This window comes from Echeneis naucrates, chromosome 17 (genome assembly GCF_900963305.1).
Source record: "Echeneis naucrates chromosome 17, fEcheNa1.1, whole genome shotgun sequence".
Taxonomy (NCBI): domain Eukaryota; kingdom Metazoa; phylum Chordata; class Actinopteri; order Carangiformes; family Echeneidae; genus Echeneis; species Echeneis naucrates.
Window position 1 is genome coordinate 1,078,079 of NC_042527.1, and position 26,907 is coordinate 1,104,985.

The 26,907-nt window shown below is 41.0% G+C and overlaps 1 protein-coding gene across 1 annotated transcript in view; it reads right to left on the minus strand.

The window, feature by feature from the left end:
• Positions 1 to 6,192: 6,192 nt before the first annotated feature.
• Positions 6,193 to 26,907, minus strand: part of LOC115057488 (dynein heavy chain 8, axonemal-like) — a 33,596-nt gene continuing 12,881 nt past the window's right edge. The window contains 63 exon segments of the mRNA XM_029524634.1: positions 6,193 to 6,480; positions 6,664 to 6,785; positions 6,990 to 7,179; positions 7,790 to 7,942; positions 8,018 to 8,174; positions 8,289 to 8,449; positions 8,543 to 8,644; positions 8,721 to 8,837; positions 9,311 to 9,466; positions 9,584 to 9,736; positions 9,839 to 9,912; positions 9,992 to 10,194; positions 10,282 to 10,397; positions 10,474 to 10,595; positions 10,693 to 10,883; positions 11,082 to 11,334; positions 11,418 to 11,523; positions 11,990 to 12,172; positions 12,258 to 12,413; positions 12,516 to 12,671; positions 12,787 to 12,958; positions 13,091 to 13,218; positions 13,315 to 13,452; positions 13,754 to 13,969; positions 14,268 to 14,435; positions 14,520 to 14,696; positions 15,391 to 15,494; positions 15,579 to 15,697; positions 15,817 to 16,043; positions 16,253 to 16,417; positions 16,613 to 16,766; positions 17,037 to 17,167; positions 17,255 to 17,377; positions 17,454 to 17,646; positions 17,727 to 17,890; positions 18,026 to 18,135; positions 18,218 to 18,431; positions 18,521 to 18,643; positions 18,729 to 18,863; positions 18,964 to 19,106; positions 19,202 to 19,433; positions 19,533 to 19,673; positions 19,775 to 20,016; positions 20,430 to 20,676; positions 20,763 to 20,924; positions 21,021 to 21,155; positions 21,234 to 21,341; positions 21,431 to 21,517; positions 21,595 to 21,782; positions 21,860 to 22,038; positions 22,124 to 22,296; positions 22,380 to 22,604; positions 22,816 to 22,977; positions 23,299 to 23,403; positions 23,677 to 23,779; positions 24,233 to 24,396; positions 24,516 to 24,669; positions 24,845 to 25,044; positions 25,143 to 25,383; positions 25,484 to 25,621; positions 25,718 to 25,818; positions 26,554 to 26,616; positions 26,723 to 26,836. Coding sequence (XP_029380494.1) covers positions 6,193 to 6,480; positions 6,664 to 6,785; positions 6,990 to 7,179; positions 7,790 to 7,942; positions 8,018 to 8,174; positions 8,289 to 8,449; positions 8,543 to 8,644; positions 8,721 to 8,837; positions 9,311 to 9,466; positions 9,584 to 9,736; positions 9,839 to 9,912; positions 9,992 to 10,194; positions 10,282 to 10,397; positions 10,474 to 10,595; positions 10,693 to 10,883; positions 11,082 to 11,334; positions 11,418 to 11,523; positions 11,990 to 12,172; positions 12,258 to 12,413; positions 12,516 to 12,671; positions 12,787 to 12,958; positions 13,091 to 13,218; positions 13,315 to 13,452; positions 13,754 to 13,969; positions 14,268 to 14,435; positions 14,520 to 14,696; positions 15,391 to 15,494; positions 15,579 to 15,697; positions 15,817 to 16,043; positions 16,253 to 16,417; positions 16,613 to 16,766; positions 17,037 to 17,167; positions 17,255 to 17,377; positions 17,454 to 17,646; positions 17,727 to 17,890; positions 18,026 to 18,135; positions 18,218 to 18,431; positions 18,521 to 18,643; positions 18,729 to 18,863; positions 18,964 to 19,106; positions 19,202 to 19,433; positions 19,533 to 19,673; positions 19,775 to 20,016; positions 20,430 to 20,676; positions 20,763 to 20,924; positions 21,021 to 21,155; positions 21,234 to 21,341; positions 21,431 to 21,517; positions 21,595 to 21,782; positions 21,860 to 22,038; positions 22,124 to 22,296; positions 22,380 to 22,604; positions 22,816 to 22,977; positions 23,299 to 23,403; positions 23,677 to 23,779; positions 24,233 to 24,396; positions 24,516 to 24,669; positions 24,845 to 25,044; positions 25,143 to 25,383; positions 25,484 to 25,621; positions 25,718 to 25,818; positions 26,554 to 26,616; positions 26,723 to 26,836 — 9,927 coding nt within the window.

Sequence of the window (26,907 nt, forward strand, 5' to 3'; positions counted from 1 at the left end):
TTAAACAAAATAAATCAATATGATGATCAGCTATGAGAGTGTTAACTAGTAGAGATTTTGATGATAATGATCGAATGTTCAACAGTCCACATTTGATCGCAGTGTTATTTGAGACTGAATTTGTGGCTGTTTTAATTTCAGTTAGGTTTTTGTTTTTAGCTCCTGTTCTGTTTAATTTGGGTTTTTTAACTTTTCTAAATTTAGGTGTTTGGGGGACAGACACAGTTTCTATAGACCTAAACATAGACAGAGACTCTATTCTATTCTTGGCAGGCGACAGCTCTGACTGAGGCGCAGAGGAGTGTGTTGAATTGCGGCTCTGCCTCCTGGTCTCGCAATAGTCTTGCGATACTCTGCTGGATCAGGCTCCAACACTGTGGATGGCTTCAATGGCCACTCTTCAGGCCCTCTGAGGAGGAAAGGTGGCCCCTGGCTCCATCGGTTGGGCTCTGCAAGCTCTTCCAGGGTCTTCCCCCGCGTAACCCTAACCCATCTGCGGGGTTCTGGGAGGAGTCTATGTAGCGCCAGCAACTGGACTCTGTCAGCTCCTGTATCTCTGACACACATGTGCCCACAAATACTTTAAAACGACATGACTCAGACTGAAGCCATGTCAGTACTGTGGTGGAATCAGTCCACAATATATACTGGTCAATGTGCAGTGTGAGCTTCTTTTCCAATAGCGGGCCATTCCGCATTATTAGTGTTCCATACTCCAAGGGCCGGTGTTTGGATCCGAGCCGGTCAGACTCCCAGTGCCAGCTTAGTCCGAGGGCTGATTCGGCGTGGTTGGGGTCACCTTGCGAAAGCCAGTGCTCAATGCTGTCTGACTTGGCGTCTTTAGGTAGGTGACTGATGACGCTGGGAGTGTTGCTAGCCCAATGCCTGAGTTTGAAACCACCAGCAGCTAGAAGTTTGCAGAGTTTGTCTACAAGCTCCCTGGCTTCCTTGGGGGTTGGCACGCTCTGCATTCAATTATCAACATAGAAGCATTGCTCTCCAGAGTGTCTCACATCTTCATCAGCTGAGTTGTGCTCCTTGACATGCAGCTGAAGTGCAAACGTGGCACAACACAGGGAGCAGGTTGTACCAAATGGTAGGACCTGCCACTCGTACACATCTGGAGGATCCTCTCGCCTCATCTCTCTCCACACAAATCTCAGGAGTGGCCTGTCTTCAGGTAGAAGCCTAACCTGATGGAACATACTCCGTATGTCCCCACTGATGGCCACTGCGTGTTGTCTGAAGCACAGCAAGACCCCAAGGAGAGAGATACCCAGGGTTGGAGCATCATTCAGGTTGAGACCACAAAATTGGAAAGAACAGTTAAAAACAATACGGTTCTTTCCATTGTGGGTGACTAAATGATGGGGGATGAACCATGATTCACCTTCTGTTGAGTGGTCAGTGTTAAGCTTCTTCACTGATCCTGCTCTGACCAGCTTACAGATCTCCTCACAGTATGCCTCAGCGAGCAGCGGATTCTTTGCCAGTCTCTTCTCCGTGCTCCTCAGACTTGGCATGACAGCCTCCTTAGTTGCTTGGAAGGGGGGAGCCTGGTGTTTCCTCAGCAAGGGGGTTGCATACCTCAAAACACCTTCAACCTCCACACGTGTCGTCTTTGCCTCTAGCAGCTCAATTGCCTTGTGATCTTCTTTGGACTGTGTAACCAACTTGTTGCTCCTGAAAGTCCATTTGCCAAAGTCTCTGCACGTTTGAGAGGTTTGTAGTGCAAACCTCTCAAAGGCTGCAGTGTCTCCACGCCTGAACTCTGGTGACTCCATGACTGTAGCTATCCTCTTCAGAGCCACATGATGGGGATGGCCAAACCTCTCATCTAGAGCTGCCATCTTATCGGAGTAAGGCGTAGGCGAGTTAAGGTAGGAATCTGCGACTAAACAAGTGTCTTTGAGTCTCAAATGATGCTATCTGCTGGCGGCAGATTCTCCAGAGTTATTTTTAGCTGGGCGAACTCTATAGGGTCCCTGTGACTGAAGAATGGAATCTTAGGCTTGGGTCCTCTGTACACCCTCTCCTCAGAAGCAGAAGCAGCAAATAATTGTTGGTTGCCTTGGAGTGAAGACCTATAGGTTGCTTGGGAGCTAGGTGGACAGCAAAAGTGAGGCTCAGGCTCATACTGACTCCTGTGGCTGAAGGGAGTAGAGGTATGAGGGTTAGCAGACATTACTCGAGCTGTAAAGGGCTGGAATGGAGGACGCCTATACGGTGGCATGGGTCTTGGTGAATCGCCTGCTCCAGGACTAGAAATTATGCGACTCTTGGCCGCTGAGCTTGATGTAGCACTGCACTTCAGGAGTTGTAGCTCACCCATCATTTTATCTATGGCTGAGACCATGTCATTCCTTTCATGGTAGTCTGATAGTTCTGCTTCCTCGTCAGCTGATGGCCATGGTGGAGGTGGTGGCCAATCCCTGTCACCGGTGTCTCTATCTGTGACTGAGAGACTTGGAGGGGTGGGAGGGGGAGGTAGCTGCAAATCTGAGTGCTGGTGCTCTGCCTGGGCATTACCTAGAGCCTTAACAGTGTCTGTTAGTGACTTCATGTCTTTGTGAATGTCTCTTATCTGAGCGATGTTATCTAACATGTACTCATAGGATTGATGCAGCTTCATGTTCTCCATACGAATCTCCTGTAGCTCAGCTTTACACGTAGGGGAAGGTGGGAAGGTCTCACTAGCCACTTCACACCTCCTGTCATATCCTGCATTTCGTCTGTAGGAGTACTCCTCCTGTTGATCGAGGGCTGGGTCCCACTGCACTTGGTGTGGAGGATATAGACTGGGTGAGTATGTGGTGGGTGTCATCTCAATGTCTCCCACCACATCAGGTCTCCACTCACTCTCATACATGGCAGCTGCTTCGGGAGATTGATGTCTGATGTGCTGTAGGGGAAGGAATCAGAGCTATGAGAGATGGAGCGCTACCGGTTGGATCTGGTGGGGCTTGCCTCCACGCATAGCAGAGGCTCTGGAACTGTGCTCCTTGATAGGGGTTGGACTTTTTGTTTCTCCGGATTTGCCCAAGACATTAGGCTGCAGTTGCAGGGTACTGACATGCCTGAAGGGCCGCGGTCTTGGTGGTGGCGGGGGCAAAACAGCGGGTGTGGGAAAGGCTTAGAGAAGACGTGAAGAAGGACTTTTGGTTGCCACCAAAGTTGTTCTGGAAGACTGGTCAGCACCTCAGCAGGGGCAAGCAGGGAACATCCGAGCTATGTACAGCAAAGGTGGGATGCTACTGACCTCAAATAAGGAGATTGTCGGGCAGTGGAAGGAGCACTTTGAGGAAATCCTGAACCCGATGTAACCACCCTGTACCAAGAGCTGGAGGATGAAGGGGGGTCAACGTCAATTTCCCTGGCAGAAGTCACTGACGTAGTCAAACAACTCCACAGTGGCAAAGCCCCAGGGATCGACGAGACCCATCCTGAAATGTTGAAGGCTCTGGGTGCTGAGGGGCTGTCGTGGATGCCATGCTCCTTCAACTTTGTGTGCGGTGCCAAAGGAGTGGCAAAACGGGGTGGTGGTCCTGCGTTTTAAAAAGGGGGACCAGAGGGTGTGTGCCAACTATAGAGGCATCAAATTACTCAGCCTCCCTGGGAAAGTCTACTCCTGGAAAAGAGGGTCAGACCTCTGATTGAAGAGGAACAATGCAGGACCAGCTCTTTACCCTTGTGAGGATCCTGGAGGGAGCCTGGGAATATGCCCATCTGGTCTACATGTGTTTCTGGAGAAGGCATATGACTGGGTCCCCCGGGAGTTTTTGTGGGGGGTGCTGCGGGAATATGGGGTCACTTCTAATGGCCATCCAATCAGTGTACTCCCAAAGCGAGAGCTGTGTTTGATTATATTCGGCAGTAAGTTGGACTTGTTCCAAGTGAGAGTTGGCCTGGGCCAGGGCTGCGCCCTGTCACCGATCCTGTTCATGATTTTCATGGACAGGATTTCTAGGCGTAGTCACAGAGGAGAGAGGTTGCAGTTCGGGGGGCTCAGGATCGCATCACTGCTTTTTGCGGGCCACATGGTGCTTTTGGCACTATCGGTCTGTGACCTTTGGCTGTCAATGAGCAGCTGAGTGTGAGGCAGCTGGGATGAGGATCAGCACCTCAAAATCGGAGACCATGATACTCAGCAGCAGTGGACTATCTACTCCGAGTTGGGAATGAGTTCTTACCACAAGTGATATCATACCCTCAGCTATGGTCATAAGAACTGGATCATGACCAAAAGAATGAGATTGTGGGTACAAGCAACCGAAATGAGCTTCCTCAGAAAGGTGGCTGGCTTCTCCCTTTGAGACAGGGTGAGGAGCTCGGAGTAGAGCTGCTGCTCCTTCGCAATGAGAGCAGCCAGTTGAGGTGGTTTGGGCATCTGGTTAGGATGCCTCCTGGGCACCTCCCTTGGGAGGTGTTCCAGGCACATCCAGTTGGGAGGAGGCCCCAGGGTTGACCAAGGACCAGGTGGAGAGATTACATCTCCACTGTGGTCTGGGAACGCCTCGGGATCCTGCAGTCAGAGCTAGTTGATGTGGCCAGGTAAAGGAAAGTCTGCGGCTACTACCCCTGCGACCCGACCTCGGATAAGCAGATGAAGATGGATGGATGGAGTACAGTGGTGCCTCAGCTTTCGAACTTAATCCGTTCCAGGTTGGTGGTCGAGGTCTGAATAAATTTTTCCCATAAGAAATAATGGTAAACTCATTAATCTGTTCTGGCCCATATGAAAAGTCCACTTTTCAAACCAGCCACGACTGGCTTTAAAAGTAAAGCCCTTTTCATCACTTTCAACATTCCCCTCGCTGCTCGTACCCGCACTTTTCTTTTTTAAATCATCATAAATAGCGAGAGCTTTTTCACTGATCAACGATTCGGTGATGCTGTCTCCAGCCAACTCTTTTTCCTTAATAAAGATAAGCAGCAATTTTTCCATTTCATCTAGTATCTGAGGCTTTTGCTTACTAATCACTTTAATTCCCATCGCAACACTGGACTTCTTGATGGCCTCCTTGTTCTTTATGAAAGTCGAAATCGTAGACTTAGGTAAGCAGTACTGGTTAGCGAGATCAGAGACACGAGCACCACGCTCGTGTTTACTTATTATCTCTTTTTTCAATTCAATAGTAGTAAATGTTGTCTTCCTTTTCGCCTTCCCTTTCTCAGCTGGTTTCTCGGGAGACATAATGAAGGGTTTGAAAACCAAAAAAAAAGCACACAAAGTAATAAAAACTTAGTAGAGTGCTGGTCGTAGGTCTGTTCGTGTTGAATTCTGAACGAGAAAGAACGCACGCGGTTTGGCTTGACTCAGCCGCGCTCGACTGCCCGAATGCTCTCTCAGCTTGACTCGGCTTGACGCGGGCCGTTCGAAAGCTGAAATTCGGTTGAAAGTGAAGGCAAATTTTTCTCGAAAATTTTGGTTGAGGGTCGAGTTGGCTGAGGCGTTCGAAAGCTGAGGCACCACTGTATTACTTAATCTCCAGTGCCCACATCTCTAAGAGACAACTGGTTGTCTCTCACCCTCCCTGTTCCTTTGCCTGTTTCTGGGCCTGTTCCAAGCATTCAGTGCCTGTTGACTGTTTATACAAGGCTGTGCACTTTGTCTTATGCCCCTGAGATGACAGGCTGTGTTGTTTAACTGTATTTCTCTGTTGTCTGCGTCAGTACCGTTTCATTCACTTGATGTATTGCACATATCTCTACTTGTTTCAGCCGGCAATTGTAACAGTTCTCCCATGTTGGTGAATGGAGGATCTGGAAGATGAGTGGCAGCTTCCATCACCTAATCTTTGGTCCTTCAAGGCCTATAGCACAATCAGGGACCTCATCAGGAATGTTTGTGGTCTCGTTGCTTTTGGTCTGGATGTCTTTGTGATGCAGGCAGATCCAGGTCTGGGTTGACTAACCTGTCTTCTGTCTTTAATTTGATCTTTCTCTAATTATGTACAGCTGTATTAACAGTTGTGAAGCAGTTGTGTGAAGTTCCTTTGTGGAAACCATAATCAAGTGTAAAAACTTGTATCATTGACCATGCTTCAACCATCAGTTTAGTTTATTTTATCGACAAGTTCATTGACAACACATATAAATAATCATTTATGAATGGATATTGAGGTTTTTTCCATCAGGTTTTTTTATATATAGATACAAAATTCATTGATATATTGATCATGTAGCCATCTTTTAAGTGATGTCGCAGAGAAGGGCAACCCCACGCAAGATCCAGTGGTCAGGTGATTCTTTGGTCTGCAACACTACTGCTGTGATATAATTCAGGTCTGTGCGCCTTGGTTTCTTGTAGATGGGGCAGACATAGAGTTTAGGATCCAGCGCTGCAGTGGAATTAATGGCAAAAATATGGATGACAGGCAAAGGTGTGAAAAGCACTTTTGGTGAGGACTCAGTGAGACAGCAATTCTTCTTGTCCCAGCTGGCACCATCCAGGTACAGACCATAAACATAAACTCCCTCCTATTAAGGAAAGGTGTTCAGTGATAGAGTAATTATGTTTTCTACAAGACATCACTCATTGACTTGTTTCACATCAGTCACTACATACAGATTGTGCTGTACTTACAAGTGTCCAACCTTGTTTATAATAAATGTTAATCTATGGTGAAAGCAAGCTTTTTGTTTTACTGTTTTTGGACTTACTGAGGGGATGGCTGTAATCTCCTCCTTTCCCTGCTTCAGTACTTTGTTGTGCAAGATGACTGTGTCAAGAGCCCAGCCTTTGTTTGCTCTTGTTACTTCTTGTCTCATAGCAGTCAGAAAGCCTGTAAACAACCCCATTAAAACATTATTAGCACAATAAATTTTTTCATCAGAATATAAATTAACAACTCTGGATAGTGATATTTTATTATTATTTTATGAATGATATTTAATGCAGGATGAAACATTTATACAACCAGTGCAGTTATATTTACTGGTTAAAAGCAGCTATAAAACACCTGACACTACAAAGGCCTGACACCTACCTTGTGGGTTGAAGAAACCTGTCATCCAAAAGGTTTTTGGTCTTCCAAAAAACACCCAGCTGTGGAACTGTTTGTTCCTCTCTAGAAGCTCAGTGAACCAAAAGCCCAGTGTGGATGATTCCCAGGAGATTTTCCGCCACAGATTTGGCACACGTGCATCAAAAATGTTGTCAAGGGCATCACGAAGGTTCTAAAAAAAAAATAAAAAAAATTAATACTTATAGTTTTGGCACTTTACATTCAGAATATGAGGTTTGAGAATACAAATAAAAAATCATATTATTTGTGGGGTATATTTGTTATGATTCTGGTTTTCTGACTCTGTGTTTCAGGTCAGGTGATGCAGGGGGCATGAGTCACACCTGTATCTATTCTCCCTCATTAGTCTCTCCATTTATTCTCTGCCCTCTTGCCACTCTGTGCCAAAGTGTTCCTTGGGTTCCCAGCCGTGCCCTGTTCAGCTCTGTTTGGTTGCCTCGTCGTCATTGCCTGTTGTTGCCCTGTTGCTCTGCCTCTCCAGATCTTTTTCGACTACCTTTATTTAAACCTTTTGCTCCTGCCCCTGCAGTCATTTTTGGTTGTGTTTTGTTTGGTAATTCATACTGTTGTGTTTTTCCTGTCCTCGCAGTGATTTTCCTTTGGAGTTATTAAAAGACTATTTTTGTGGAACCTAACTCTGTGGTCTCTCTCTCTACTCTGGGATCTATGCCTCTAGCCTTAACAATATTAGCTATAAAACATGAAATGAGGTTGGTATTTCAAGAAGCAAAATCCAATAGAAGGATTAGTCAGGCTCTGACCTCACTCATTATGATTGTGCCATCAATAGCTAGCTTCAGGTCGGTCAGGCTAGAGCGCACCACACTGATGATCCTTTGCATTCGATCGACCTCCTGGCGTAAGAAGATATTCATTGGCTTCAGAGGTCCCATCTTCAATAGGTTGCCTTTAACCTTAAGAGTTAAGAGTTCAGACTTTAGTTGGTGAAAGCACTGATAACTAAAACACTAATGGTCAAACAAACAGACCTCATGTGGCACGTAATCAAGGGGCAGTTTATCTAACATGTCCTCTGTCATGCTATAAACAATGGACTCTCTCGTCTCTCCTGAGCCCCCTCCACTTTCTTTGGGCTGAATATTTGTGATGGTGTCTAGCACCTCAGCAGATGTGTTTGTCTGATACCTGGTCAACATTTAACACACAGCAAAAATGCTAGGTTAGCAATTACATTACATGCTACAGTCATAGTTTATGGACAGTATCATCATCATAAGTAGTTCTAGGATGTCTCATTACGTGATGTCAGCATTTGGATGCAGTCCCAATACTTGGGGTGAATCTACAGCTGGCAAGCTCTCAATGTAGCTCATGTACTCCAATATTGACTCACACACTGGAATTTTATAATTCGTGTAGAAACAAAATAATGGGTCAAACATCTTTTTACTGAACCACACCTGCAACAGAAACATATATTCTCAAATACTGTGATAAATCAATCAATTAAATTATTGTTCAGTCATGAATAAATGAAAAAATTTAATTATTACACGAGCAAAACACTTGAGCAGGCGTTTGTCATAGTCATCCGTAACCCGTCCTCCATACTGCACCTCAGCAAGCATGTACCGCACAGTTACCCATGACACATCCTGAGAGGGAAATAAGCGCAAAATGATGAGCAAGCTGAAATGATGTGAAAAAGCTTTCAAACAGCTGAATTCTCACCTTCCTGGGACCACAATCATCCAAGTGTCTCTCAACAAATTCAGCACTTGCAGTGAAATCTGCAGAGTTGAACTCATAAGGTATGTTCCAACCCAATGGTCCAAACTTGCGTCGTTCCTTAAAAGACACACAAATTATTATATACTGAAGCATTTCAAAGAAATTAATCTTTCTCTGAAACTAACAAAATAAATATAATTCTATAATATTTTGCTCTGCTTTAGTCTCAATAGTGTCAAGAGCTAAGTATTTCATCATTCTGCATCCTCAATAAAAAAAACTACAACACAGTTTTACCTTATCAGTAACTTTGCAAATGACACCCCCCCCCCTCCAATGCCTGTCTCACTCTCTCTCTCTCTCTCCCACTCTCAACCCAACCGGTCGAGGCAGATGGCCGCCCCCCCGCAAGTTTTTCCTTGCCACTGTTGCCAAGTGCTTGCTCATCGGGGGATCTGTTGGGTCTCTTTAAATAAATTAGACCAAGAGTTTGGTCTAGACCTGCTCTATATGTAAAGTGCCTTGATGTAACTTTGTTATGATTTGGCGCTATACAAATAAATCTGATTTTGATTTGATTTGACTATTACCTGCACAGCAGTGTGGAGAAAGGCTACACTGTAGAGCAAAGGCTTCCATGTGGGCAGGTTGCTCACTTCCAGATGATTCTGGGAAATTCCAGCAAATGTTCTTTTCAAGCCAGCACGCACTCCCTGGGGCGGATCATTGGTAAACTTGATTGAGGACTAAAGGTAAAGGGGTTAAAACATACATTTGTAGATTGAAGATGTGTATTCAAATAAATAAATGAATTTATAGTCATAACACTGTACTGTACATAAAGACTAGGTTAGATATGTCACCTGTAGAAGTGTGATGGAGAATTGGTTGTGCGGTTCTGTGGTGAGCCACACTCTGAAAGTGTCATGCATGGACTCAGCAGTTGAGATAGTTTCTAGCAACTCATCCATAAACTCTAAGCCAAGGTGACAATTTTGGAGAAGCACCCAGCCCCCCTGCACCCAACAAAGATACATGTTCCTCAGATCAGGTGAAACATGATATGACTTTGTAAACATGCACTCCTACAACTTCTATTAACATTGAGGAATGAACACCTGTGTCATTGATGTCTGAACAAGCTTCCGTGCATGAACCTCTTGCCCTTGCCCCATGGATATTGCTCTGCATTCTATAAGAGAAAAAAGTGTGACGCAGTCATCAGTGCAACAGTGCAGTAGATAATAAATACTTAAGTTTAAGAAGTTCACCAAGTTGGAGTTTTTTAGCAAGTGCTTCGATTTGGTCAGTAGGATCTGAGCCCATAGACAGGAAGCAAATTAGAGGGGTGTGAGAGTCACTCTCCTCCCACGTGTTGTGAAGGTTCAAGATGATTGGCTCTGCAAACCTCAAACCCATTGATTCTCCCACATACTTTCTTGCCTGAGACAAGGTGCGGTCAGGGCACCAAGACCTGTGAAACGAATAGATTGTAAGACATTTGTACTAAATATCAAATTGTTTGACCAAACAAGAAACATAGAAAGCAGCATGACCCAACCTTATTAGCAAAAGTTTATGAAAGACATCAAGGGTGTTATATCCATCTGGGACTACACCTTCCTCCGGGGCATCAAGATTGAGCCATACTTTCCACTGTTTCCCATTTTGAGATACCTACAAAATTTCAGAATAGCAACATATAAGGATCCTTTCAATGAGGATTAGAATGAGTGGATGAACTTAAATTCACCTGGTGCAAGATGTCAGTGAACTTTGACAATTTGCTCAGTTCTACTAAGTTTAGCCATGTCATATCTGGGATCCAAATGAATGGTTTTACTGGGCATGTCTTTAGGTCAAGAGCTGCTCCACCTGTGTTTATTCAAGGGAATTAGGATGTTTTCTGTTGTTATCTTTCCAATTACAAAAAGACAGATTAATAAATTCTTTGCAATTACAATTCTCTCACCTTTTATGAGAATCTGGAATTTGTTGTGCTCAATTTTCTTCTTCTGCAAGTCAATCTTGAGGGCCAACAAGAGAGTGAAGATGAACTTGTGGTTTTCGTAAAGGCCTCTTACTGTGTATCGGAACACCTCATAGGTCAGATATTCAATTATGTTGGCAATTCGCTTTTGAGTTTTAGAAGACTTTTCAGATCTGTAAAGAACAAGCAAAATACAACCATACAGTACTTTTTGACAAATTTGCTTGTGGTGAAAGTAACCCATGGCTTGATGAATTCACAAATGTTAAATTTATGCATTGCATTCAAGTTTAAGATTTGTTGTAGAAGAGCTGTTATTGCCCTATGCTAAAGGCGCACCAGAATTCTTAAAAGTCTTGGTGAAACCATACCTTGCCAGTGACAGGTCAAAGATTTTGAGGAACTGAGCCAGGGAGGTCTGATACATTATGTTGACCATGCTCATCTCTGTGATGAGGAAGTAAAGGATGCTGCCTTGTGATGCAACAGGTCGATATTCGGCTTGAGCCAAATTGATCTTCAGCTCTGCATCTGCTGCAACACTTAGTTTTGCACTAACTTCAGCAGCAGTTTGCTTGGTTATAGTCAGAATGCCAATCATGGAGTCATCATCAACCAAGGAACCTTTAATAACACAAACAAAAACCAGATTTTATTCTAATAATTACATGATTAAATGTGCTGACCTACACCAGCAACTGTTGTACCTTTTGTACTGCTGAGTTTGTACAGCAGATTGTCTTCCAATTCCTGCATCTTTCTCTTATTGGCAGTTACATCCTCAATTAGCTTCAGTCTTTCTGCCTCTAGTTCCTGCGAAAGGATTTGAACAACTCACAGAAATTCTGGAACCTAAAATTCACATACAACTCAACGTATGACTATGGAGGCCTTGAGAAGTGAGTGAGAAAAAAACTTTCACCTTTACAAAGTGGCAAAGCACATTTTCTATTGTTAAGTCATACACACAGGAGGGATAACAATTTAGTTTTGACATAGAAAATTATTTAGATTTTCTCACCAGCCTCAGGGCTCATTACTTCATGTGCCATACTATAATACAGTGATCACAATCAAAAATATTTTATTAATCCCTGAAGGTAAATTCTGCTAATGTAAGAGATTAAATTGATTCAGCTGGCATAACAACAGAATTGCTTGAAGGCTCCCCCTTGTTGAACCTTTAACACTTTTGTTTGGCTATGCACTGAGGATGTCCAGCTTGTGTGTCCTGAGAATAGCAAAAAGTGTATATGACATGGAAAAAATAGAAACTGACATGTTTCTCTTTGAGGATGACGCGACTTAGAAGCTGGTTCTCAAGGCCCTTCATGTTAACAGTGAAATCAATGACAGATGTCTTGGCACTGATTTCAGGTGTGTATGCTGGATTGGGCAGTTTTGTTGTTATATAAAGCTGGAACCCATCCATCACATTGGCCTCTTTATCTCCAACCATAACCTACAGAGGAGAAATTTGAGAATTTGAGATAAGAAACTTTTTACAATTTCATTGTTTGCCTCAAGTGGATTTCACATCTGAGTACCTTGAAACTGGTCCCAGATTTAATAAAGTTTTTCTCAAGGACATTGTCAAGGGCAGGGTCAAGTTCCTCATTTACATCCTCAATAAGCAGTGGGCGTCCCAACGAAAGACAGTCTTCCAGATGGGTGCGAAAGAACTTGTGGTTGAATGATGTCACCTGAAAAGGAGATCAGATATTACTGCCATACTTGTGCTACCTTAACACAAGATTTAGGTGAAAATGGCTCCACTCTGCTGCATTTGACTTCTTTTTTTTTACTTGGAGTGTATTGGCCTTTTCTTTTTCTTTAATCCAAGTCTTTCCCTGAATCTGGGGATCGATGAGGAGAGGATATCTTGCTGCTTTTGTGACGATAATGCCATTCTGCACCGACAAGTCATCTCCTGGGAGGCCTTGAAGGTTCCACTCACTTATCTGAAACATAAACAATGGGAAGGTGAGTCATCACATTGCTGGCATTGCTGTTCAGATAGTTAGGTGATGTGAGGTGAGCGATATGAAGTCTAAATGAGGTGTGTTTTGCTCTTACTGTGGGTGGGTCCACTAGGGCAGAGATGAGGTTGAGGTTTTCTGTGAAAGGGATATTATGGCTCCTTAGTTCTGCATCCCAGATGTCCTTCAACAACATATCACGGAAACTCTGGTTAAATGGTCCACAGTAAGACAAGAAGCCAGTGAGATGAAGCACGTCACCCACAAGTCTGCGAAACAGAACAACCAAAAGTTTTGATTTCAGTGAATTGCAAATCTCACTTAACAGTGATGAAAATAAATGTTTTGTCCTTTGGAAGTATTATTTTTTATTACTAAATGCAGTTGTCTTTGTAACATACCTGTTGATCTGTGATTTAAATTCTTTCCTTTGCTCTATCCAACGAATTTTCTCCCCACTCAGTCCATCAATAAGTGCAGATGCAGCCTGCATTTTATTCCTACACATCTCAGCATCGTCTAACAGGTCCTGAAAAGCATGTAATTTTTTTGTGATTCACAACATGAATTTCTAGCTCAAAGTGAATGAAATAATTAAAAATGTTTTTTCAAGGCTGAACATCACCTGTTTCTCTTTCATAGCAGCATCACATTTGGCTTTGACTTTGTCAAACTCTGCTTGCTTCTCAGCCAGCTGGGCCTCAGCCTTGCTGAGCTCATTATTTGCCACTCTAAGTCGACTTTCCTGAATGACCAAGTTAGCCTGCAGATATAGTGATGTACACACCACATGGGTTACAGCCGATGATGAAACAAGCTTTTCAATCATTGCCATATTTATGTCAACAATGGTGTCACTTTTTATGACTTTTTACTTTCTATGAACTAAATACGTCATGAAAGTAATGAGAAAAGATTCCTTCTATTCCCCCATCATACTATGAACCCAAAGTGAACATAAAAGGCCTAAAAGTAGAGGTAGTTCTGGGGTCGTAATTAAAGTACACCAGTAATCTACATAAAATTTACATTCCAAACACTGTCATGATGATGATTTACTTTACCTTGAGTGGCAGCACTTCTTTGTTAATGCCAAAGAACGTGGCCATAGCCCGGGTCCACTCTAGCAGACCAGCTACATTACCACACACTTTCTTTGCATTTGCCATTGTGTAATCCTCCATACCAAAGTAGGGCTGCAACAAATCTACTGTTTCCTCATTAATTTTGTCCTTCTGGAACTGCTGGAGCGAAGTGACAAAACCAGGAGCACTCATAAGCTGAAATGCAAATAAGGGAAACTGGATAAATTGGAACCACAAGTAACTTGACAATGTGGAACACATTCCTCTTAATATTATTATTATTATTAGTTATCTTTATTAATATTATTTCACTACAAAACCAGCACAATGGAACATTAAAAACAGGCATAATGTCGAGAACACGAGGCTGAGTGAAAAAGGAGGAAAAGAAGGGTTTACTGAAAGGTCGTGAATATTTGAATGTTGCAACAATTTGGCAGAATTACAAAATCTAAACATTAAAAGGATTTTTAAATTTTTTTGATGTTTATACCTTTAGTGCTTCTCCCCATGATGGAACAACACAGTGCAGTTCTGGATCAATAGAGACAGAGTCTAACTTCTTTTGGAATAAAAGAAGGCAGCAGTCCATAATCCTCATGATCAGATGTGGGGGTTTGGACAATTTTCTCAGAGTGGCAATGTCGGCTGGTTTGATGGTCTGTGAAAAGTGGTGCAGTATTATGTCGTACAATATAAATACTTTAATCAACCACGTGCATAAAAACAGTCACAACGATCACACATTCAGTGCAGCTTCAGCCTCCTCTAAAGCTGGCCTGGCAGCTTCCAGTTTGTCTTCTGCAAGAGCTTTTTCTTTTCCAATGCCTTCCACAAGTTTCTGGGCTTTATCCTTCACAACCTGGACCTCATTCTTTATAATAGTAGCAGCTTCAGCGCTGACTGTCACCTCTGCCACCACCTGTTAGATTGTAATGAGAATGGTGTCATGCAATAAATCCAGAAACTGTTGATTTTTCATGTAGTCTTTTGAGTTTTCACACAACATGGGTCAAATGTCCAATAAACGCTCTTAAAAGTGATATTTACATAATATATATATATATTTATTTATTTTTTCCTTTTCTAGCCAATACAATTTTTGTGCTGCATTGTATAATGATATACAGTTTGTCACAATAGAATACATGAAGAAAACATTGTCAAATTGCCTTTTCTGTCAGGGCCTGTTGATTGTCTTGTCTAGTTGTGTTTCCTGTTTTAATTTGAACTTCCGTTCCCCTTGTCCTGTCTAGCTCCTGCCTGTGTGATTTGTGATTGTTTCCACCTGTGTCTCTTTGCCTCCCTCAGCCAGTGTATTTAAGCTGTGTTCCCCTGCCCTCATGTGCTAGATAGTCTTGTCTGTTCCCAGTAAGAGATCCCACATTTTTTACCCAGTTAGTTTTTCTGTATCGACCTGTTTTGGTTTTTTGGCTTTGCCCCTTGCTTCTGGGATCTGTACTGTTGCTCACTTTGGACTGATTAAACAACCTCTCTTATGCTCCGAGACGACTCTCCTTGTGGGTCCTGCCTGTCTCAGTGAGCCTGATATTTTCTACTAAACAAGATAATCTTGTATCGTGGGAAGCTACAGTAGAGCCAGTATTTGTATTTACCTTGTCAGCTTTAACAGAAGCCACAGCTAGCTCTTTTTCCTTTACTTCAAGATATTTAGTTAGTTCAGCAACAGACTCACTAGCCTGTTTCAGTTTGGCCAAGCCTGGAAATCAATAACATCTTACATCTTTGAAAATTCTTTCCAAGAAGAAACCATGCATATTAGAATGCCATGCGATTTCCCTACCAACATCCATTCGCTCTGCCAGTGTGTTGATATGGTTGTGCTTTTCAGAGTACAGCGTTTTGTATCCATTTATAAAAGACAAGTAGGATTTAGGGGTAACATGAATTTTTCTTCGAAATCTGTAAGATAACCCAAGATACAGCTTGAGGTTCAGGTAAAACATGTTTGGGCCTAAAAACTAAGTCTAGAATCAAATAATCCACATATAACAAGATTACATTTATTTTGTGTGGTATACCTGTCAAAGTATGTTTCACAGGCTTCGGATACTTTAGCATGGTATGTACCCATGGTGGTTACCACAGCAGCCTTCACATTAGCAGAGCAAACCATGGGAAGCTCTGACAAGAAGTAGTTGGATACAGCCACCAGAGCCTCATTGGGCCAAGGGGTGAACCAATCCATTGTGCATCCAGAGGTCAACCCTGGAAACTTTAGGGATCTGGACCGAAACTTCTGCCCAACCTGTTAGAAAGAGAAGACAAAATGTAATTAAAATAAGAATAATTCCGTAAGCAAGAGTAGTAGGTTTAATGTAGGAGTTTAACTCCTACACAACATTAAGTTGGGTATCATAGATAACAATTTAAACAAATAAAGATGTAGAGGAATACAGACAGAAATGAATACCCGATCTTTAGTATGGGAAATGAATATACTGCCTTTTAACCTACTGGTGAGAAGCAAAGAACTACATGAAGATTCTTTCGGGCTCGGGATATAAAGTAGTCATAGAGGTTGTCAAATGTTGGTGGAAGTCGAGGAAACTCCTTTTTCATCACAGGAATCAGGTTCTGGGTGATCTCTTGCATCTCATCTTTAGCAAACAGATTTGAGACCTGCACACAGTTCAGTCGCAGTCAAGTATCAGGAACAGCAAGTGTTCCTCTGAGATCCAATATGTAAATTTTTTCTGATTATTTAGCAAAATAGGGATGATATATTGTTTAAATATGAACAAAGATGAAAGTTCTAAACTACATTGTCTAAATGCAGATAGTTGTGACGCCGGATAAGGAAAGGGAAGCACTTACCTCTCCAGAAGAAAGAACATTGTTCAGGTACTCAAGAAAAGCTTCATCTTTAATTTCATTGTCAGTAAAGATGAAGGTGACACCTTTACCATCAGCCCCAGCTGTTTTATACAACCCTTTCAGGTCATCCATGAAAGTAATTACATTGTACGTTCTGAGAAAACAAATACGATAGTATAAGAAACAAGTTGGGATGCAGTGACACAATTAGGATCTCAACGAGCATGTTTGGGATGCAGTGGGACAATCTAAAATGTTAATTGCTGAAATAATCAGCATCAAGTGCTGTGTGTCTGTTATTGAGTTTTAACCTGATGAGATCACCTTACCTTGCTACCCTCACCTTATAAAGCAACCTAATTCCAGGCCATCCCAATAATGCTAACAGTAGTTTTTTTAGTTTCCCTTTTCTTTGCATTCTCACCTTGTAAGTGTAATTTGGAAGATGCTATATCCAGCTATGAATGAAGCAAGGCGAGTCAGGCTCTGTTTGCCTGATCCTCCCACTCCCACAAGTAATGCATTTCCAGTGTCAGTTCGAATGATACGTGAGATCTACAGAAGGAAAATCTCAGATACATCATAATTTTTCACAGCTTTTTCAACAGAATATATATCTGTCAGGTTAGCTTCAAGTTTGACCTTGACAAGATGAGTCATGGCATCTGTGAAGAAAACCAGATCAAGACTAGATCCTCTTACAATCTCATTGTGCTGGGTCTGATACATCATCAGCTTTTCTTTTAAGAATTCAATATTGGGTACCTGGAAGAACAAATTTTATTCAAATTATTTTGACAACCCTCTACATCTGTTAAAAGTCTAAATACCAAGGTCATACCAGTTCATAAATTTTAGGGGCATCAAAACAGGCATCATCATCCTCTTCTCCAGTGGGTTCGGGAGCATCTCGCAGGAAATCCACAAAATATGGTTCTGGGTGAAGTTCTGAGAGAAAACCTGGGTCAACGTGCTCTTGGATCACACGAGATACAGACTTCTCAAACCATTCTCTGTCCTCGTAGCAAATAAACCTACAAAAAATAATTTCTTAGAGTTCATGCCATCTTTGATGCAATTTACTAAACTGCAATTTAATAATTATGTATAGTACCTGTCAGCAATTACCCTTGTACATTCACTTTTGAAAAGAGCCAAGAGAGTGGGGATATCAGCACACTCCTCGGCCTTAATATTTAACATTCCTTGCCAGATCCTGGACAGGTCTCTCAAATTGAAGATATAGTGGAACTTTGACGGCGTGGGAAGCATTTTGGCCTTCAATGTGAAATCATCAAATCAGGTCACAACTTGTCAATCCAAAGTAAGGTACACAAGTTGGTTGAGCATTCCAGTTTGTGCCATATAAATGAATCTGTTTAATCTATTTCACATCCTCCTCGAAGTGATTACCTTTGTCCACTGCCATAAGATCCTTCCCGCAGACACAAGACACATCACCATATGTGATATCTCAGGCTTGAAATTCCTGCAGCTATCAAAATATCCAAACCCAATTACACCTGTGGTCAGACAGAAGGAAATATTAGTGAGGTATTTCATAAAATGTGACATAGGCTAAAAAAAATATTTTCTGGCAGTTACCAAAGATCTTGTCAATGGAGCTGTTGGATGGCAGAGTGCAATTGAAGACAGTAAACTGTCTTTTTAACCTTTGTGGGATATCATTTCTCCCACCACCAGGGTGAATCATGGCACCCATTATCTGTATGTCCACAACAGTGGTGAAGTCTCCTGGTTTGTCCAGATTGTACATGCCACCCATTTCCATCATTTGGCGGACTATCTCATTAGTGATCTAGTCCCACACACACAAAAAAAATTATATCGTAAAATATATTACAAAATAATCTAAATAAAATTATATATATACACACGCACAATTACCTGATCGCCCCATTCATTGACAACAGGCATGTTTATGTCATCAATGAAGAGTGTCATCCTGCGTCCTCCTGGGGGTCCATAGGTACTGCCAATTCGTTTCTCAATGTAGCTCTCCACTGTTCGCTGTAATAAAAAAAAAAAATTGTGCAAAACCAAGCCTACTAGGGACTCCACAGAGCTTGATATATAGACCAAGGATATTATCTACCTGAAACATCATTGGCTCTGTTGCAGATGAGAAGTTCAAAGACTTGAATATGTCCGTCTCAGGATCAAATTTTTTCGTGTAGCCTTTGATCATTACTGTCTTAGCTGTCCCTTGTTCACCAATAAGAAGGACAGCCTACACAAAAACAACATGCATTTTTCACAGAAATACAGGAAAGCCAAAAATGTAATTCTATTATAAATCAACAATAACTCTATATTTTTACAAAGATCACCTTGCGTTGTTTGGAAATAACATCCATCAGGAAAGATGTTCTTGTGTTATCCACATTTGGCACAAGGATGGAGGCATAGTTTGGCACATGATCAGCAGGGTAGACATACTCTCCCACATGATTATTCCAATGACACCACTCACCTAAAGTCAAAATACCTATATTTAGCCCTAAAACCATTCACACACACAAAAAAAGGAAAGCAAAAAGCTGCTCTTCATGTTTGAAATTATTGTACCATTTGGGTTGACCATATACTCAAACATAGTCTCTCCAGGCTGTGTTTGGGGCACATCAATGCTACTGCAATGTGTTCTAATGTAAGCCTCCAGTTTGTCCCTGTCCTCCAACTCCAAGAGGGCTCCTAGACTCCACATCAAGGAAAAGACAAAGAGCCGCTCCATGTGCTTGGCACTAGCCAAGCCCCCTGTCTCCTTGGTTGGGATGAGGCCTCCCAGCAGATTCACAGACTATTCATTGTGAGAATCATTGTGAGATAATTTAGTGTTCATATTTAAACAATATATCATCCCTATTTTGCTAACTCTTGTCTTAAGGAGAATTTAAACCTGCGTGATGTAGTTGCACTCCAAAAGTTCCATTTTGGGTTTAAGATTCTGTTTCATATATAAGTAAGCATCTTCAAATATCTTGTCATATAAGCCCATAATGCTTTCTGCCTCTTGCGCACTGCGCTTGTTGGCCCATCCCTAAAACGAAAAGCACTCCATTCATTATATAGCACTGTAAAGACTTTGAGGTTATTTTTTGAAAACATTTACTCCATTGACAATTTAACAAACAAGTCTACCTGTAGAATGGGTTTCCAACTCAGTGCTGAGGAGCTCATGAAGACCATACCCACTCGGGATACAGTAGCAGGGGAGGCATTATCCATGTTGTGCACTTCAAACACCAGCTTGCAGGATGGTGACATAGTGATGCGGTCACCATTAGCCAGGGTCAGTGTCTTGTTATCATCCAGTACAGAGTTGAGGTTCTCAATCCATATGGCATCCACAGGGCCATCCAGCACAATCCATATAAACTCCCCTGAAAAGTACACATTTCCGTCACCATTCATTCTTTAAGCTGTTCAACTATTGCTTCCACATTCTGACTTCTGAATTCCATTGTTTTGACTGAGAGGTAGAGGTACTACAAATAGTACCTCTACCCATTTTTTGTGTGAGCTTGCATCACTTGCTAAAGCTACACTTATCCTTATGTAGTACTCATAGTTTTACTCATGCTTGTAAATTTGAACTGATGATATGCAGATCTAAGAGTTAATAGTATTACCAAATAAAATAATAATAAAACAAACAAGGTGTATATTGTTCTTGTAACCTATTGTTTAAGTAAAATCTTATTTAGATTTTATTTTAGTAAAGATCTGTGACAAAAAATTAAATATATTCACTTTAATGTGTGTTTGAATATGTGCTAAACCATGTGTTGCAAACCTTTCTTGGCTTTAAGAGTCCTCCTCCACAGTGTAGAAAAAATGCCATCAGTCCAGTCATTGGTGGCTGCATCAAGCCGGCCAAACATTTGTGGTGCAGTGATTGCTTTGGGATTCATACGCATCTCCCTGTGTGGGGTTCCACATTCAGTCATAGTTCGCATTAGAATGTTGATAACTGTGGTCTTCCCAGCTCCACTTGGTCCTAGAGTCATCAAGCCATGGCGCACTCGAGAAGCCTCATAAAGCTGTCAGTAATGTATTATCATGAATATAACCATCAATACATGAAATGCAATGCTAAGTTAACAATTACAAATAGTCTTTAAGATACCTGAACCAGCTTTAGATTCCAAGGGGGGTGGTTTACAATACCAGCAAGCTCAACTTGATGAGCTACAGCAGCTTGAAGTTCAGTATATGTGCTTCCATCCAGCTGGATATCGGGGAATAGGTCATTGATTAAACTGAGGAAGAGGGGCTCATCCTCATCCACCTGAAACATACAGAGATTCACAGGCATAGTATCTTCCCACATAGTATAATACTCAAAAAATTATTCCTGATGGTCAACAATTAGTTACTGTCATACCAGTTTAGAAAGATTCATGTCACGCAGCACTCTCATGACAATACTGGACTCTGTGTCATCAGGTCTTGCTCTTTTACTGGCCCCCAGTGTTCTCAACACAGACAGGATGTTCCTAAGGCCAAAGTCATAATGGACCTGAAAAAAGGCAGAGATTGTAAGCCAACTGTTTAACAATGCATCATAAAAGCATTTAAGGACCAGCAAAAATCTTACCTGTTTTGTAAGTTGCTCTTCACACAATTTATAAAGGACAAAAAATTTCCGTGCTAAGATGACATTGTCATTGAATCCACAACTAGCTAGCTTGACCCTCATGATGATCTGCGAAAGACAGCAGACAAAAATGACTGCCTACTAAGTCTAGAACAAAAGAACAATATTACATTTCAGGACTAGTAGCCTGAACCCACCTGCCGGTCTGGCACCATCATAGCCACTGTCCTGAATTGAACTTTCAAGTTTTCAGGAAGTTCCTGACGACCTGCATAACCAGGATTCTGGAGATGGAAGGATGATAGTACAATCAGTACAGTCTTCTGCTAAAGTTATAGATAATTCTTCATCTGTATCCTACCATAGTAATGAAGAGGCCAAACTCTGGATTCAGATCTACACAGTCACCATCAGTGAAGATGAACATGCTTTTATGTTTCTTGCGTGCTTGCAGAACAATATAGATCTGCTGAGCAGCAACTGAAAGCACTGGTAGGTCGATTCTGTTGAACTCATCAAAGCAGCCCCAGGACCCTGACTGTGCAAGGCCTTCAAAAAGAATGTCCTAAGATAACTGACAATGAACATCACAGTGCTTGCTATTGCTTGAATTGTTTCCAAGATACCTTTGTATATCCTGCCAAGTCCTCTGAAGTCCATCTGGTCTGAGCAGTTAAACACCACCACATACTTGCCAAGGCAGCGGCCCATGTCTTTCGTGGTTTCTGTCTTCCCAGTGCCAGCTGGTCCTGCAGGTGCTCCTCCCATGCTCATTCCCAAGGCCTGGGAGAGTGTGATGTAGCACCTGTAGAAGACATTTGACAGACTAAACACAGTAAAAATGCTGCTTGAGAAGTTTGTTGAGTTCCTAAATAATAAAATGTACTTGCCTGTCAGTCAGAGGGGTGATGACCAGACGGTCAGTACACCCTAGAAATTCATTCTGGTAAATGAAGTCGACATTAGTGATGGACACAATGACCTTATCCAGGTCCTCTTTGAAGTAAAATCTGCTCTGTTTCAGCCATTCAAAGTCAGTGACAGATTTTATGCGCTTTTTTACCTGTGGACAATACAGTCCATCAACCTGAATGTGCTACATTAGAATGACATTTAGTCATGTAGTATGAGTATCAAAGAACTTACTAGGTCATTAAATATATCACTCTGGTGCACATGGATTGTGACAAGTGTCTCATATTTGACTCTGTCAAACTTGCTCAGGTCATAGGTGGTTTGTTTAATGAGGATGCCAAGTAATTGTAGGAATTTCTTTTTGGTAAGATACATTATCTCTTTGTCATCTTCAGCACTTTTCAGTGCCTCCTCCGCATCTCTTGTCCAAAGCATCTGTATTCCCAACAAGCCCACCTAAAAAGAGCAAAAAACATATGAAAAGATACACACAAATGACTGAGTTTGTATGAACAGCTCTGACACTTTATTCATGTTAAAAAACATGATTAATGGAGAAGTTATGATAATAACACTTTGCACAGGCTCAATGTTGACCTGACATTTAAGTATCACTTGTATGACTCTTATCACTAAACTAAGCAACGTCACGACACTGCCTTCTAACCTGTGCTTGAAACTTGTCGAGAAAAGAGAGAAGATCAAAATCTTCATCATTAATCTCTAGATCTGATGCTTTGATAACAGAGTGTAATGAAATTTGTTGCTGTAGTAACAGCTTCCCAAGCCAGAGCTCCACTGGTCCCTGTGCCATCACAGGACTGTCCAGCTGAAACCACAAACACACATTCACTACATTTCACTATATTTGTAACCAAAGAGACAAATTGCATTTACTGAAGTATAATTTTAAGCTAGTATTCCTTTCCCCCTTTGCACAGTTGTATAATTGACAAACAAAGAATAAAGCTGCTGTATGACAAATTATGTTATAAACTCCACCATCCAACATGTAATGAAATTAAAATCATCTACATTTAAGCCCAACACATACAAGTCTACGTTTTTATTATTATTATTGTCATTAATATTTGGTAAATGTAAACCTGAATTACAATTATAGTCTGTAAATGTTGTTTGAAATACATACTGGTAGTTTCTCTCCCTCTTGTGAAATGACAGCCAAAATCTTGTCATACTTGGTTGAATGAAACTCAGCTTCATTGACATTGTCAAACACTCCAAGAAGATGCGACTGAAGAAAATAGTTGTACCAAATGTAATTTTACAAATTCTTATTTATCAACCTCAACATGTTATTGTGACAGATTGAAACTCATTAGAAAATCCAAAAAGTGCAGCAATATATATATATATATTATATATATATGCATATCCTGGATTCTCTATTTATACCTTATTTTCCTAAAAAAATCACTTGAAGATGCTGACAGATTTTTCGTTACCTTAAAAAGATATATAGGAAGGTGACCAAAGGTCTTTTTGTGACATGCATAAATGTTCTGACCTGAATTGTGTGAGAATCACTGGCTTGTCCAAGAATTTCCAAAAGGGCTGGGTCAGACACAAAAAAGAATCGTGGAAATAGAAGCCTCTTTTTCTCAAGATACCTGTTGAATTTGATTACATTACCATGTATGCATACCATCTTTATTAACTGTAATTGTAAACCTAAGCCTACAACATTCAGGAAAATATGCTGTTGCTCTGGCCCAGTTTTTTTTCTGTTTTAATGACTCAATGCAGATTTTAAGGAGTTGCTGTACTACTAAAGCTTATTGGTACGTTACCAATAAATGAACACAACCTGCCACAATATAAGAATCATATTGTTAATATTGCACTGACATCATTTAAGTTTAATAGTTCAATATCTTAGACAGCAGTGGTGTGTTTCCAAAAATATTGACTGCAGCCAATTTGTTGGTAAGCTAAAGGAATTTACAGATATAATGCATCAAGAAAATGCCCCTCAGGACTTTTTAGGAGAACATTGTGTCTTTGCCCTGAATGATATTTCTAACATAGTAATAAATTAGATGATTCCGATGTCAAGGCTTTACCCTGCAAGAGATTTTTGACAGAACTCCAGCTGTTTCTGAAGGTCTGGTAGGAGCTCAACCAGAGTTGAATCCCCCACACAGCACTCCACCACATTTGGGACCTTTTGGGCTCGTTGCATGATTGAGATCCACGACTTGTCAATATTCTGAAAACGTTTGGCTTCCTACATTGGGAAGTATTTGAGTTAAGTAATATCAGTATAATACAGGAAGATATATTAAGTATTTTAGTAGTTTACTGACTCGAGAAACAGAATGTGAAGATGAAAAGTGTATATTACACCTGTGGTAGGTCTTTGGCAATGTCCCCACCAACAAATACAGCTTCCAAATAAACCCAAAGGTTTTGCACAATAATCCACTGTTCAATGACATCAGATGATGTTGAAAGTTTGGAGACCCAGTCCTGGATCTCTGCTTTGTAGTAGGCACTGTACCTGTAAAAAATTATTTCAAGACACAAACACATTTAACATCTTAAATTAACACAGCCATATTTACTTACATTCCCTATGAATCAAATTTTTATAACCAATCAGGTCCAATACGAATCTCTTCTCCTTTATTCTGAGCTTGTTCCATATTATCAAAAACAGATTCTTTTGTGTTTACCTGTTACTCAGCAGTGAGCACAGCACCATCAGACTATCCTCCAGAGTGGTGAGAATCTCTGCTGTCTCGGCCCCTTTTAGCATCAGTTCTCCTCTATCCTTGAAAGGAATCAAGCTCAGGGTCTGGCCAGACCACACTTCTTTCAGTTGCAATAGTTTGGCCTCAATGTCTTTCTCTTTAACAGCTGATATGGAGATATCCTACACATTCAAAAAGCCAAGCACAGAAGGGTTATCAAGCAACAAGATAACACAACTAAAAATTAGGTTGTAATTGAACTATAAAAACTGGACAAAACCTCAATTTCATCCTTGTACTCCAAAAGAGGTGCTTCCATGATGTTCCGGAGTGTAAAGGTATCAGATTCCACCTCAAATTGGTGTCCTGTGAGGACTGTGATCCGGTCCCAGTGTCTTCTCATCATAGATTTGTTTCCCATCATCTCCAGCAGCGGGCATGACTCACTGAAATCATCAATAGTTTTCTTCAGGTCCAAGAAGGCTTGCCATTCCTTTAGTCCTTTTGGCAGCTTTCGGCATCTAAAAGTAAGAAACGTAATCAATGTCGGTGGTGAAGCGATTCTGAGTGAAGACAGTTGTAACCGTGAGGGTAAAGTATCAATAGAAATATCCAGATTACCTGTTTTGAAACTCCAAAAGCTCAGAATTGATCTTCTCAATATCCACATCTGTCCATAGAATGTCATAGTACCTGCTAATCTTACTCATGACTGCATCATATAGGCCATATAGTTTCTGTAGAAGATCCAGCTCTTTTCTGGGGTAATCAAACAAATTTATATATCGGGTATATCAGTCTGAAGAAATTAAAAAACACCAAAGAAATTAATGCTGGGAAACAATGGAAACATACTTTTTCTTTTGTAGACAGTCATACTGTGTAACTGGTAAGCCAAGAAGCTGCTCCCCAGAGCTATATGTCTTAAAATTTTTCCATAGTTCTTCGAATCTTGCCTGAGTAAAATATTAAGGAAAAGAAATAAATGTTCTATACATTCTATTTTATTGTATAACAAACAGTCATAACTGCATTTAGTTCGCATGTCTGACGCTACAAATAGCCCTATAGCAAGTTGTTGAATCAACACGAGTTGAATTTTTTCTGAGTTTAACTCTAAATGAAGACAGAAGTTTTAAATTGAATGTTTGTTTTCATGATTACATTTTTTATGATTCTTGTGGATATGTCCTGCCTTATTTATTAACTTGCCTGAGGAGTATGCATCCCACACTTACTAAGGCTACAAACTGTATTTTCCTGGTTGACAATGAAAATGTTATTGTCATAATTCAAGAGAGAAGTAAAATTTGTTATGACGTTTACTTTTGATTTAGCATTGGATATATTGCCGTAACTGATCAGATGATGATCAGCTGTGATAGAAGGAACGGTTGGGATTCTTAATTTTTGGGCATCAGCAAAAGCATAGAAAATGTGTGGAGATGGGGCATCAGCAGTCTTTGACCTCACCTGAGACCTGAAATATTTTCTTTTTAGTTGGTTTAAGAGTAAATATGCCAGCTGATAAACATTTGAGCGGCAGGCCCCATTAATGTGGTTTAGTTTTAAAAAGTGAAACAAACAGGCTGCAACATAAGCACTATACAATTAACGTGTCTTCTTCACTTGTTTGAATGTTTTTGATACATTTAACATTGATCAGTTTAAAGGTTATATTTTACAGTTACCTGAAAGATTTGGAGCCTTTGGCTAGCTTCTGCTGGAGCTAGTCCATCTACCATAGGGCCTTCCTAAAGAACAATATCATACAAAGTGGTTCATAGATAAATAGATTAATCTGAATAATTTAAAAAGCACAAATACGCAAATAAGGAAAATGATTCACTGATTACTTACTGAATTGTATTGCTCCATAAAAGTGGCAACATCATTTTGGTAAATGGCAACACAATCAAGTAGGTTTTGTTTGAACTTAGGTTGCATCCGAACAAGCTTATCTTGTACTGACCTCTAGTAAAGGTAGCAATTGAAAATCTAAATCAGATGCATTACAGAAGAGCATATTATAAAACCTTAAATAT